Source organism: Apis cerana, linkage group LG4 (assembly GCF_029169275.1).
Source record: "Apis cerana isolate GH-2021 linkage group LG4, AcerK_1.0, whole genome shotgun sequence".
NCBI lineage: Eukaryota > Metazoa > Arthropoda > Insecta > Hymenoptera > Apidae > Apis > Apis cerana.
Genome location: NC_083855.1, coordinates 8,405,948 through 8,419,575, shown reverse-complemented (window position 1 = coordinate 8,419,575; position 13,628 = coordinate 8,405,948). Strand labels below are relative to the sequence as shown.

The window sequence follows — 13,628 nt, the reverse complement described above, 5'->3', positions numbered from 1 at the left end:
GTGCACTCTTATTGAATAAAGTAGTTTATGGTTTTCATCATGACTGCTTCCATTGAATTGAAAGCGTTGTATATTCTAACCTAAGTTTTTAGATGAAATACTTTATTATTTTTTAATTTAAAATAAAAAAAACAATGGGACATAGTAAAATATTTTTAAGAAATCGAGCATTAGGATATGTTTCTAATCATATTCCTCTCATCACGAGATATATTAAAAGACGAAAAGAAAATCTTATAGTAACGTGTACAGGTAATGCATTCCATACATATAGTTGTTCGCATTTTACACTTCTTAGTGTATCAGGAGTACATCCAGATGAAATTACATGTCTTGCGGGAGATGTTTATCATGTTTATACAGCATGTAAAAATGAAATATACGCCTGGCGAAGAGGATCAGAAATAAAACATACCTATAAAGGTCATGATTGTACAGTACACACTTTATTACCTTTTGGACCACATTTAGTGTCTGTTGATGAAAATAGTAATGTTAAAATATGGGATATTAAAACAGAAGAGCTAATAACAGAACTCACTTTTAATAATACACATTTCAAAATTACAACATTAATGCATCCTAATACCTACATAAACAAAATATTATTTGGAAGTGAACAAGGTCAATTACAATTATGGAATTTGAGAATTTTAAAATCAGTTTATATATTTAATGGTTGGAACACAGCAATTACTGTACTTGAACAAGCACCGGCAATAGATGTTGTAGCAATTGGTTTAAATGATGGAAGAATTATATTGCATAATTTAAAATTTGATGAAACTCTTTTTGAATTAATGCAAGATTGGGGTTGTATAACATCCATTAGTTTTCGCACAGATGAACATCCAATTATGGCCACAGGAAGTTTAGATGGTCATATTGTATTTTGGAACTTAGAGCAACGTAAAGTAGAAAGTCAACTTCATAAAGCTCATTTTGGAGCTGTAACAGGATTAAAATATTTACCCAATGAACCACTCTTAGTATCATCTTCTCCTGACAATTCTTTAAAATTATGGATATTTGATTTAGCTGATGGAGCTGGAAGACTTTTAAGAATCAGAGAAGCTCATTCAGAACCTCCTACTATTATTCGTTTTTATGGAAATGAAGGTGAAAATATAATAACTGCTGGTAGTGATTCTTCTTTGAGATTATTCTCTACTATTTCAGAAATGTTAAATAAAAGTTTAGGAAGAGCATCTTTTAATAGAAAAGCTGCAAAAAAAAGAGGAAGAGCTGTTGAAGATCCTTTACAAATGCCACCAATTACTGAAATTGCTATGGAAGTAACAAGAGAAAAAGAATGGGATAACATTGTAGCAACACATTCTGGTTTGGGTACAGTTACTACATGGTCTTTTGATAAAACAAGAATGGGAGAATATAAATTATTTCCAGAAAAATTTAAAGGCAATAATAATATTACTGCAAGTAGTATATGTTTAACAAAATGTGGAAATTTTGTTGTTATTGGATATAGTAATGGACATGTAGAAAGATTTAATATACAATCAGGAATTCATAGAGCTAGTTATGGTAGTGATAAAGGAGCACATAAAGGTCCTGTAAAAGGTGTAATGGTAGATCCTTTGAATCAAGTTGTAATTACAGCTGGAAAAGATGCATATATAAAGTATTGGAGTTTTAAACCAAAAATAAGTAAGAAAATAAATTTTTATTTATTATATTTATTAAATATTTATTTATTATAATAAAATTTTATTTATTATTTTTTATTATATGTATTAAAAAAGATATATGTAAAAATAATAAAATATAATAATTAATATTTTAATTTTAAGATGATACAGAATCACTAGCAAAAATGATACTAGATGAGCCAATTGAATGGATACGATATCATGATGAAAGTTCCCTTATAGCTGTAGCATTGGAAGATTTTAGTATTGTATTAATAGATTTTGATACTAGAAAAATTGTTCGACGTTTTGAAGGACATAAAGGGCGCTTGACAGATGCATGTTTTAATCCTGACTCAAGATGGTTAATAACAGCATCTATGGATTGTACAATTTGTACATGGGATATTCCTTCTTCTAACTTAATAGATATTTTTCAGGTATATAAAAAATTATTAACTCAATTTTAAAATATTAAAATTGATATTTTAATGATATTTTAAATATCATATTTTAAATGAATTTTAAAATATCATTAATTTACAAAAATTCGAAAATTAGTCAAATGTTTTATATTCCAATATTTTAGATTCCAGAAGCATGTACATCATTACATTTTTCTCCAACTGGAGAATTTCTTGCTACAACACATGTGTGTAATCTAGGTATATATTTATGGTCGAATCGCACTCTTTATTCTCATATTTCTTTAAAAGCGATAAATAAAGATGATCCGATTCCAATGATCGGACTTCCTAATTCGGTAATAGAAATTAATGATGATAAAGAAGATGAACTTTCTGAACCAGAATTGGAGTACATATCTCCAGAACAAATTCAAGAAAATCTTATTACAATGTCTGGTTTAGCTCACTCTAGATGGCAAAATCTGTTAAATATAGATATTGTTAAAAAAAGAAACAAACCAAAAGAAATACCTAAAACAGAAAGTGCTCCTTTTTTCTTACCAACAATTCCATCATTAGAATTGAGATTTGATTTTTCGGATGTTACAAATACGGAAACGAATAAGAAATTTATCGTACATCCTGATTTTCAAAGTCTTACTGTATTTGGTAAATCCTTATTATCTGTGGAAAACAATAATTATCAAGAAATTATTGAAAAATTAAAATGTATGAGTCCAAGTTCTATTGATTTTGAAATTCAATCACTTTCAGCAGATGAAAAAACATTGACTACTTTATTACTTCATTTTATGAAAATGATTTATTATATGATAGAAAGAAAACGAGACTTTGAATTATCGCAAGCTTATTTAGCTGTATTTTTAAAATGGCATGGAACAACAATAACAGAAACTGAATCATTAAGAAATTATTTAAACACATTACAAGAGATACAATCCAAAACATGGTTGATATTAAGAGATAAATTGTTTTATAATCTTAGTGTTGTACAAATGTTAAAAAAGATGTAAAATTTTATTATAATAAAAACATAATTTTTTATAATATTTTATTATCGCAAAATATTTTTTTAAAATTCATAGAAAAGTCATAAATCATATTTGAAAAATAATTAATTTATTATAATATTTTATATATTTAATTCAGTACATTTAGAATTTAATTTACAGTAATTTTTTTTAAAAAAAACATTGTACATCCATAAGTTACAAAGTTAAATAGAAAAAACTCCATTAATTATAAATACAATTCATGTATATAAATATAAAAAATAATCATATACTTTTGTAATATATTTTAATACCAAATGTATTTTAAGTGTAAGTAAAAAGTATTTATAAATATGTATATACATTAAGGCTTTGTATTCAACAGTTTATTTCCTATATATAATTAAAAATTATTCCCTATAAGTGAGAAAACTGTATATTTGTTCCATTGTTCTGGTTTCTAATGCTAAATCTTCCATATAAATTTCAAAACTTGTAATAATTCTATAAAGGCTTCGCTTTGTTGCAGCACGTAAAGAATAGAAGATTTGTTTAATAAATTTATCATCTCCATCTTGTTTTTTTGCCATAATATTCGATTTCTGTAATTTATCAAGAGCTTGTTTTAGCTCAAGTAAAGTATTGATTATAAGTGGTAGATCTTTTTGAGCAATTCCATAAGTATCTTCAGTTAGTGATACTACAGCTAAAGATGAAATTGCATCTGCAGCCCAAATTACCATTTGTCCATTGAATAAAATATGACACACTTTACCTCCTTCTATTTCCCCAAAAATGTAAGAAATAAGTGGTTTAGAAAGCAAATATGTCAAAAAATTGTTCCATTTTGTTTTTATAAATTTTTGAATAAATAATTCATCATCTTCTTTTTTTATGTCAGTTTGATCAGTAGGTAATTGTACTTCTTCTTTTACTAAATTGCGCATACGATATACATATTCTTTTTGAAATGTAGTAACATGTGTTATTGTTGAACATGGAGCACATGGAGGTAATTCTTGTGGTTTAACATATGCTGCAGTAAGGTCATCAGAAAATTTTTTAATAAGACCAATACATTTTTCTACAATACAATTCCAATTATAAGGATGACCTCCAGGTTGACTGAGTGTAAATAATATACTCCTTCTTGTCTTATCTTTTTGAACTATTGTAACTAAATCTAAATATCCTAGATGTTGCATTATTGGTACTTTATCTATAGATAATGCTTCAGAAAGTGTCATTCTAGATTCATCAATGTCAAATACATTGTTCTGTTTGAATTCAAAAAGAACCCATTCTGTCAAATATAATTCAAACAATAAATACATGCTATTAATTACTAATACAAATATCAATTGATATAACCATAATTGAAAAATCAATGAAAAATTCAATAAATTAGAAATATTACTCAATGGTTCACTTTCTAATTGTGCAGATGATAAAAATAATATTGTAGAACAACAATTATAACCTAAGAAATAATAAGCAATTAAATAATATAAAGTTGGCCATATACACTCAATCATTAATGATGGAAGTAAAGAGCATATTCCTGTTTTAAATCTTGAAAATTTTGATGAAAATATTATAGGAAATTTCAAATATTTTGTATGAAAGATACTAGTCTTTAAGAAAAAATATAATCCACTCCATAATCCGCTTAGAAATAAAAAGTAATGTTCTTCCATTAGACATGTTCCATAAACTATATTACATTCTGTCATTAAAAAGCCATATCTACCTCCTTTTATTGATAAATGCATCCAAACAAGAAGGCCACCAATGATAATATGTAATGCACCCAGTAAAATATTTTGTGATGTAAATATTCCACAAAATTTATTAAACCTACTTTTTAAATAAGGTGGTACATTTGAATAATTTTTGCTGCAAATAACTCCTTGAAAGAATGTAACAGTAGCAAGAACGCAGAAATAACTCCACATTCGAAAAGAGGTTATCGCTGTCCATGTGTTTTGAATCCATGATGTGTAATCCGTGTTTAAATTTGTAATTAAAAATAAAAGAGTCACAAGAAAGAATTGTACTGCTATACTGGAGATTATAGCTAAGAACATTCTTTGCATTAACAATTCTTTACATCCTTTTTTATTCATCTGTATCATTTTATTTACTTTTAATAGTTAACCTTTACTTTCTTGATAAAAGTTCACAAATTGTGCAACTCAAAATTCTTTTCAATATATTGAATATATTGTTAATATAAATTTTTTTTATTTTTATAATATAATATTTATATATATTTTTTATCCGTTTTCAACATTTTAACTTTTCAAATCTGTATTGTCAAATTAATAAACTGGAACGATATAAATCCGTACTTTCAAAAAGCCGGTATATTATGAATTTTCCGTTAAATTTATTAAGCGCGCCATTACTATTGTTCTCATAGAGCGAATATTAATTCGATATTTAATAACTATATTATATTAATTTATTATAATAATTGTTATATATATATATATATATATAAATATATAATAAAAGACACATTTTATTTATAATAATTTTTATATTACATTATATATAGTAAATATATATATGTTTATTAAAAATATGTTTATCAAGAAAGATACTAAAAGATATATAAAAATTCATAAAAAATAATTTTAATAGTTTAAGTACTAAATTAATTTAGTTTTTGTAAAAAATTTTTAATTGATTTTAATTAAATAATAAATTAATCAATTAATTATATGTATTTATAATTGATAAATATAATAAAATTTAATATCTAACAATTTTCAATAAATTCTTTTGGAATCGAATATATCATTGTAAAAATTATTTAAAAAAATATAATAGAATATTTCATTAACAAATATTTATGAATGAACGTATATACGGTTGTCTTATAGTTTCCTTTCTACTTTGTATTCTATGATTTTAGTAAAGAAATGTAAGTCAAGTGCTTGATAAGTTTTCGAACTCAGAGAGAAACTATTCATTATTCAGAGAGGGTTGCCTTACTAGTAACATCTTTAATTAACCCGCATGTCATTTTCAATGCGCCTATTCATATAATATAAACAAAATGGTTTAGAATTTTGTAAAAATTAATTTTTATTATTTTATGGAGATTATAAGAATCTGCCGTCATGTGGAAGTGCCATAAATGCGGAAAACCAGTGTATTTCGGTTAGTTTCAATCAATTGCATTTATTAAAAAGGCGTACTAATTTTGACAAGTACCATTTCCTGTCATTATGATGAATTGATTTATTTTTTATTTATATGAATATTATATTATTTATATATTTTATGTTAAAAAATCATTTTACAATTATTTTTTTGTATTTCAATTAAGTTTTCTGCTTTTAATTAAAAAATTATTTTTATAATTAAAAAAGTAATTGTTTATTGTCGTAATATATGATTTAAAATTTTTAAACTATTTAAATCATATAAATAAAAACGAAAATTTATATACTGGTTTAAATAAATATTTTAATTTATTATTTTGTTAATTATTTATTAAAATTAAATCAATTTATTAAAATAAATTAATCAATTTATCAAATCAATTTATTAAAATTAATCAATTTATCAAATCAATTATTATTAATATTTTTATTAAAATTAAATAATTTATAATTTAAAAATAAAACACATGTTATATTTTTATATATATATTTATATATACTTATTATTCATTAAAAATATATTTATTAAAAAATTAATGAAATTATAATTTATTATAATATTGTTTTTATATTACAAAATATAAAGTTTTTATGAATATGAAAATGAAATTAATGTACTTTATATAAATATTTATTGTTTTTAAAATATTTTCAAGTTATTTTAAAATGTGTCTCTAGCTGAACGCAAACAATCATTGGGATATGACTGGCATCCAGAATGTTTAAGATGTGAAGAATGTGGAAAACGTTTAAATCCAGGCCAACATGCAGAGGTGCAACATTTTTTAATAAAATTATTAATAAAAAATTTTAATTAATAAAATAATTAATAAAAAATAATTAATAAAAAATTGTAAAGGAAGATTCATAATTTTTTTTTATATTATTATAGCATAAAGGTGTACCATATTGTCATGTACCATGTTATGGTGCTTTATTTGGACCACAATTATTTGGCCATGGAACAAGAGTTGAATCACATACAAGTTTTGGAAAAAAAGAAATTCGACCATCATTGCCCAGGTATATAATTTAAAGTAAAATAATATATATTTTAATGTTTGATTAAATCAATTTTATAATAAATATTTATGATATTAAAATTTTCTTTATTTTTAGATCACATTTAGAGTCAAAATTAAAGGTTTTCAATCAATATTATGAAGGCAAAAGTGGTGGTATAAGAAGTCGTGAGGTAAAGAAAATTTTTATTTTATTTTTATAAAAATATAAAATTAATAATATTAATTAATATTAATTCATAACAGGTTAATGGAAGATTGATATTGGAAGGTGCACTTCGTATTTATTGGGGTGTCAGAGGAGTGATTCATTTAAAAGAAGATGATGATCAACGTACAGTAGTTACAGCTCGGAATAGAAATTCATGCAGACGTAGTGTTTCCGATGTATGTATATTTTTTATGTAAAAAGGAAAAAAATATATGCATATATATGTGTATGTATGTATATATATATATATATATATATATATATATATATATATATAAATGTGAATATAAATATATTAAATATTTTATTAGTATTTTGTAAATTTTTCTATATAATAGAGTATAGAAGATGAGGAAAAAGAAGAAGATTCTGTTAAAGAAACTTGTGAACAAGATACAGATACTGAAACAAAATCTATTCCAACTTCTCCTGATCATCTTAAGAGCCTCACTTTACCAATGAAATTAGATGTTAAAAATATGGAATGGGATGAATTGGATGAACTGCTTCAGGTTAAATATCGATAAATATCGATTATTAGGATTTTTCTATTTTTTATGTTTTATTTATTTTAAATTTTTTTATATTTTTCAGGTTGAACGTAAAGTTGAAGATGGAAAGAAGTTATACCAAACAATGCCCGAAAATTTGCCATCAATTAGTTCGCAAACTTCTGACACACAGCCTCTTTCTTCTCAATCCAGTCTTGATAGGTCTGATTCTCGAGAAAATTCAGAAATAGACAGTCCAAATCATCAAACTAATCGTGGTAATGATAGTAGCGTAACTAGTACACCCACGCACAGTATAGGTAGTTCTTCCAGTACTGATACACCTATTTACCATGGTACACCAAATCGAAATGGAACGCTTCGAAGGGTAGAATATTTCGATAATTTGGAGAAAAATATATCTAATAACAGATCTATTAGTACCGATGATAGTTGGATAGAAAAAGGCTTAAATCGATCAATGTCTGGTCCTGATTGTCTCCAAAGACATCGAACTGATAGCGATACAGATTCTGTGAATTCTTTACAATTTAGAGAGGATGATAATATGACAATGTCTACTGACAGTGGATTAGAGGTGCTTAGCAATTATAGTTTTGCAATTATTCTATTTATATTACATTATTCATTATATTTATATATCTATGTTATCTCAGTCATTATATTTATATCCATATAATATTTTAGCTGGATGGCGTAGTTTTACGTCGAAAACAAGGATCCACTGCAATTAGACGTCGTCCAGGTGGTAGACGCCAATCACGTAGTCGATTACGCCGACGTTGTTCGATTAATGGACATTTTTATAATCGTGAAACTAGTTTTTTCACACCACCACATGGATCTCAAATGTCTGTTTGGATTACAAGTTTGGTAAATACTCAAGAAGTTATTAATCTCATGTTGGATAAATATAAAGTTGATGCGAAGCCAGATAATTTCGCGTTGTTTGTAGTCCGTGATAATGGTGGTAAGTAAAATTATTTTAAGATTATAAACCTTTTTATTAATCTTTGTTTTACAAAGATAATTTTTTTTTTATAGAACAAAGAAGATTAAGAGATGACGAATATCCATTGGAGGTTCGCGTAGTATTAGGTCCACATGAAAATGTCGCGCGACTTTTTTTAGTGGATAAATTGTCAACTCCAGAAATTAGTTCTGATGTTGCACAATTCCTTAATCTTTCTTTAGCAGAATGTCATGGTATTTTACAGCGTTATCATTATGAAGAGGAGCGTCAGATTCTTTTATTGAAAGAAAAGTATGATTTTTCAAAGTTCTATATAAATTTTACTTTCAAATTCTCTTTTCAAATATTTAAATTGTATTATATCGTATTTATTTTAAAAATCTTAATCATTTATATTTTTATATTAATTGATAATATATATATATATATATATATATACTATCAATTAGATAGTGAAAAATTAATTAAAGAAAAATATATTAAATTATATTTTTTTTTGTTTTAATTTTTAGATATAAGGAGATGCGAAGAAGAATACGGCAAAGAATGGAAGAATTGAAGGTTCGATTATAATTAGTATGTACTCATAATGAACATTCAAATATCTACATTATTATTTTTCTATTAATTTGCACTCGAAAATCTTTCCTTTTTTTTAATATAAATTATTTGTTAGAAAATGTGTTATCGTAACCGTTTTAAAGATATATATTGTAATCACAGTATATAATCTTTAACTTATTGTTTATTTTAACATTCAAACGTAGAGTCATTCCATGTGCAATTATGATTGCAAATTTTTGTATAATTTGTTTGAATGATTCATTATTGGAAAAATGATTTACGTTTGAATGTATTGAATGGTAACATTTTCTAGCTTAAAGTCTTATCACATTACGTTACGTTATTCAATTGTATTCATTATTTTTGCATCTTTGTTGCATTTATTTATAGTCGTTAACGTGCAGCTATTATCAAAACATTCAGTGCAATTTAATTAGAAAATCATGTGTATCTAAATGATATATATATTATATTCTTTAAGTCGACTGTGCATCGAGCGATAGTCATACAGTCACAAATCATTCTTTAACGCAATATCTTCTAAATTGCTATTCGCTAATTGTTGTATTATGTATAGCATTTTTTTTTTGAATTTCTAACATTGAAAATGAAATTATTGTAATTTAAAATCGATTAAGTATCCATGTAGTACACAAGGATCGATATTAAGTCAATTTTCCAATGACTTTTAATCGATACAGCGAGAAATATTTTATAGAAAAAAACTGTTTGCAGATTAGATGTATGATTGTTAAAATCTAATGCAAGGCTGTCCAACTTTTTACCTCGTGAAGTTTTTCTAAATTTTTTTTTTCACATAGGTGCCAAAAAAGAGAAAAAAGGAAAAAAAAATTGAAAAAGAAGAAAAAATATTATATATTAAACAATAAATGGAAATAGAATTTTAAAGAAGGAATTGTTGAATTTAAATGAAAATATTAAAAAAAACAGAATGTTTTAAATATGTATATGTATATATATATATATATATCGTCCAGATGAAAATGACTATAAACAATTGTACCTTGAACAATGTTAGTTGGACAGCTCCATAGATGATGAGATTGTTATTAACCAATAGTAACTTTCTACATGTGTCACTGCCGCTGGATCATTGAATGAACATTTTATCTGTAGAATATAATAAGAAATATCGAAAAGGAAATTGCTTTTAAAGATAACTTGATTTTTAAAGATATTTTAATTGATCAAATGGTGAATAGCTCTTTTTGAATGGAATTTCAGGGAACCAATTTTAATAATAGTTTTGCAACATTATTGTCGATGATGATTAATCGTAACTGAAATTTAAGAATTGATAAGTATTGAAAAATTCTTTTTATATATAAGAGATAGTATATTATAAATATACTATTCAAATTTCAATTTAGAAATTAAAATTATAGTTATATTTATCCTTATTGGGATTAATAGAATTACAATTATAGATATATTTATCCTTATTGGGATAGTTTAAATTTTTAAAAATAATTGAATTTTTCCAATTAAAAAAATTAAAATTAGAAAATAGAAAAAATAGTTTCATGTGTTAATGATTTTAATATTTTTTTATGATGAAAATATTTTTTTATATTAAAAGAACATTTATTTCGTTAGAATCATAATATTAAGTTGGCATTTTTTTTAACGAAAGAACCACAGTGACCATATTTTTGGAAGAATTTTTAGAGATTCCTTTTTATGAATTGCTTCAAAATAAGTGTTTTATGAAAAAATATATAAAAACAAGAGATTTTGTTCAATAATCACCTCATACAACACTCATTTTGAAGTATCTTATATATTACAGAATTTTTATTAGCAGTTATTACATATTTAAAAAATTTCTAATTTTCATATATATGGTGGAGATATTTGCGTACAGTTACGATTGTACAATCATATGCTTAATGTTGCACAGCGTAACTGATTTCCAGTGAAAATAAAAAAAAAAAAAGACGTGTACAGTGATATACAACGGTAGAGATAAAATTTCCATCGTTGTTTATGACAATATCCACCGAGCATATAATCATAATTTTAAGCTAGTCACACTATTAAATAATCACATATACGTATAGACGATATATCTATAACAAATGTTTGCAAATCAAAAATTTTAGATAGATAAATATGATATTTTTCTAAATTATTTAAATTATCTAATTTTTTAATAATTACTTAATTTTTAAAAATTAGATTGTATCATTATTTGGAATTAGTGGAAATTAGAATGGATCGTATTTTATTAGGAAAAAAAATTATTAAATAAACTATAAACTATAATTTATTAATTATAAGTATTTAACATTTTGACGTTTCTGTTTCATATATCGAGATAATTTATTATAGCAATTCTTTTTAAATTTTTTTATTTTTAACAATAAATGTATTTTCTTTTAATTTTATATTTTTGAGAATTCCTTTTAATGAATTTAACTATTCGTTTTAACGAATTATTCAAAACAATATTAAAGTTAATTACTTCATGAGTTTTTTTTATCTTAATAGATTATTTATTGCAAACAAACAGTTAATTCAGCCTAATAACAAAAAAAAAAAATTAAATATAATCATATTATACAATTTATCTCGTTTTTCATTTGTTTACTGAACAAACATAAGATGAATCAATAATCACTGCCACCTTCTTATTTTTAAAATTATATAAATCAGCAAAATATTATTCTACAAATATGAAGTAAAGATTATAAAGTTATACGTGAAATGTCTGATCATGAAAATACTGAAACTACTTGTTCTCTAATCAGACAATCACAAAATAGATATTCATACGTATTTAAAAAATATTTTTTTTAATATTCTTGCAAAGATAAAAATATATAATTTTATATAAAAAAAAAATAAACAAATAAAAAGAAAAACAAAAATAAAAAAGAAAATGGAATTGATACTCATATCATAATATTAATTCTTTTATAAAAATATTATGCAATTTTTATTAAGTATTTTTTTATCTTACACGTACTTTCAGTAATTATTATTAATCAATTGTAAATATATAATGAAAAAAAATAATATAAATTAAAATATTTTTATCTTAATAATAATAGATAGATTTTTTTAAAAAGATTTAATTTTTATAATTTCTGTCTAAAATATGTTGTTTTGCAAACATTCGAGTATGATACCATAATATCAATTTTCAATCATCGACAATTTTTATCACATCTTGAAATAGATTTTGACTAAAATGAAAAATAAAAAAAGAAAAAAGAAAATGTATTAGAAAAGGAAATTAGACCAAAAAAGACTGCGTATATGCGTATATTATACAATGAAAACAGTACACGTTTTGTTTTTTTTTTTTATCATTTTATTTTATTTTACGATAATAAAAAAAAAACGTGTTCGAAATGTAGCAATAGTGTAAGAATAACAAATTTTGAATTTGTTTTTCCAAGAAGTTGAACGATAGATTTTTAATCGATTCCCTCTAAGGCAGCTTCCGTTTTTAATCATTACATTACGAGGAAATTATAATAGCGATATTGTATAAGAGCGCATTTGTAATCGATATCGCACCTGTTTCTTGATTTTTCCACTCTCGAACGAGATATTTAGCGGATGTTCTGTGAAATTCTACATACGCGAAACCCGTGAAATGTGTTTCGATGGGATAGAAGCGAGAACGTGGATGATGAAGTTAGGAAAAAAGGAAGACAAGGGAGGGAGAAAATAGGGAATGTGTGTACAATAAAAGTGAGGGAGGAGTTTGTTCAGAGATTAAATAGATTTAAAATACTCCGTACCATGACATATTGAAGCGAATATTGACAAGAATAACGATACTTGATGTATCGAGACGTAACGTGTAGGTACGTTGATAATGCACAGTCCAAAATACGAGGTATATTAAATGTGAAATTGTATAAATATATATACAGAATGTATCTGAAATTTGTATGAAATCGTTGAAAAAGTAATAAAGTGATTGCTTCTTTTATATAGATTACATTTCATTTACTCACCCTTTATCGTTCGATCTTCTATTTTTCACGATATCGAATATTTCTTCAAGCAATTTTACTCCCAAAGACTGTGCGTCTTTTAAATACAAATTGTTTAAAATATACATAAAGG

At 24.4% G+C, this 13,628-nt stretch overlaps 3 protein-coding genes and 1 long non-coding RNA gene across 4 annotated transcripts; 2 read left to right on the top strand and 2 right to left on the bottom strand.

Annotated features, from left to right (window-relative positions):
• Nucleotides 1-22: 22 nt before the first annotated feature.
• Nucleotides 23-5,235, top strand: LOC107999077 (WD repeat-containing protein 36). The gene is made up of 3 exons (XM_017058738.3): nt 23-1,668; nt 1,812-2,089; nt 2,239-5,235. Exons 1-3 carry the CDS (start codon nt 135-137, stop codon nt 3,088-3,090), a joined length of 2,664 nt encoding a protein of 887 aa, XP_016914227.2. The 5' UTR covers nt 23-134; the 3' UTR covers nt 3,091-5,235.
• LOC133666021 (uncharacterized) lies at nt 1,670-2,760 on the bottom strand. Its single transcript, XR_009829536.1, has 2 exons — nt 2,618-2,760; nt 1,670-2,538 (listed from the first exon to the last, which is right to left on the bottom strand). It is a non-coding gene; the product is annotated as an uncharacterized LOC133666021 (long non-coding RNA).
• Nucleotides 3,178-5,204, bottom strand: LOC107999036 (nucleoporin NDC1). The gene has a single exon (XM_017058669.3). The coding sequence runs from the start codon at nt 5,202-5,204 to the stop codon at nt 3,480-3,482; it is 1,725 nt and encodes a 574-aa protein (XP_016914158.1). The 3' UTR covers nt 3,178-3,479.
• A 784-nt stretch (nt 5,236-6,019) lies between the features above and the next one.
• On the top strand, nt 6,020-13,491 carry LOC107999029 (ras association domain-containing protein 2). Its single transcript, XM_062073964.1, has 10 exons — nt 6,020-6,237; nt 6,921-7,015; nt 7,135-7,265; nt 7,362-7,437; nt 7,511-7,651; nt 7,814-7,987; nt 8,070-8,564; nt 8,675-8,957; nt 9,032-9,251; nt 9,473-13,491. Exons 1-10 carry the CDS (start codon nt 6,198-6,200, stop codon nt 9,531-9,533), a joined length of 1,716 nt encoding a protein of 571 aa, XP_061929948.1. The 5' UTR covers nt 6,020-6,197; the 3' UTR covers nt 9,534-13,491.
• Nucleotides 13,492-13,628: the final 137 nt, after the last annotated feature.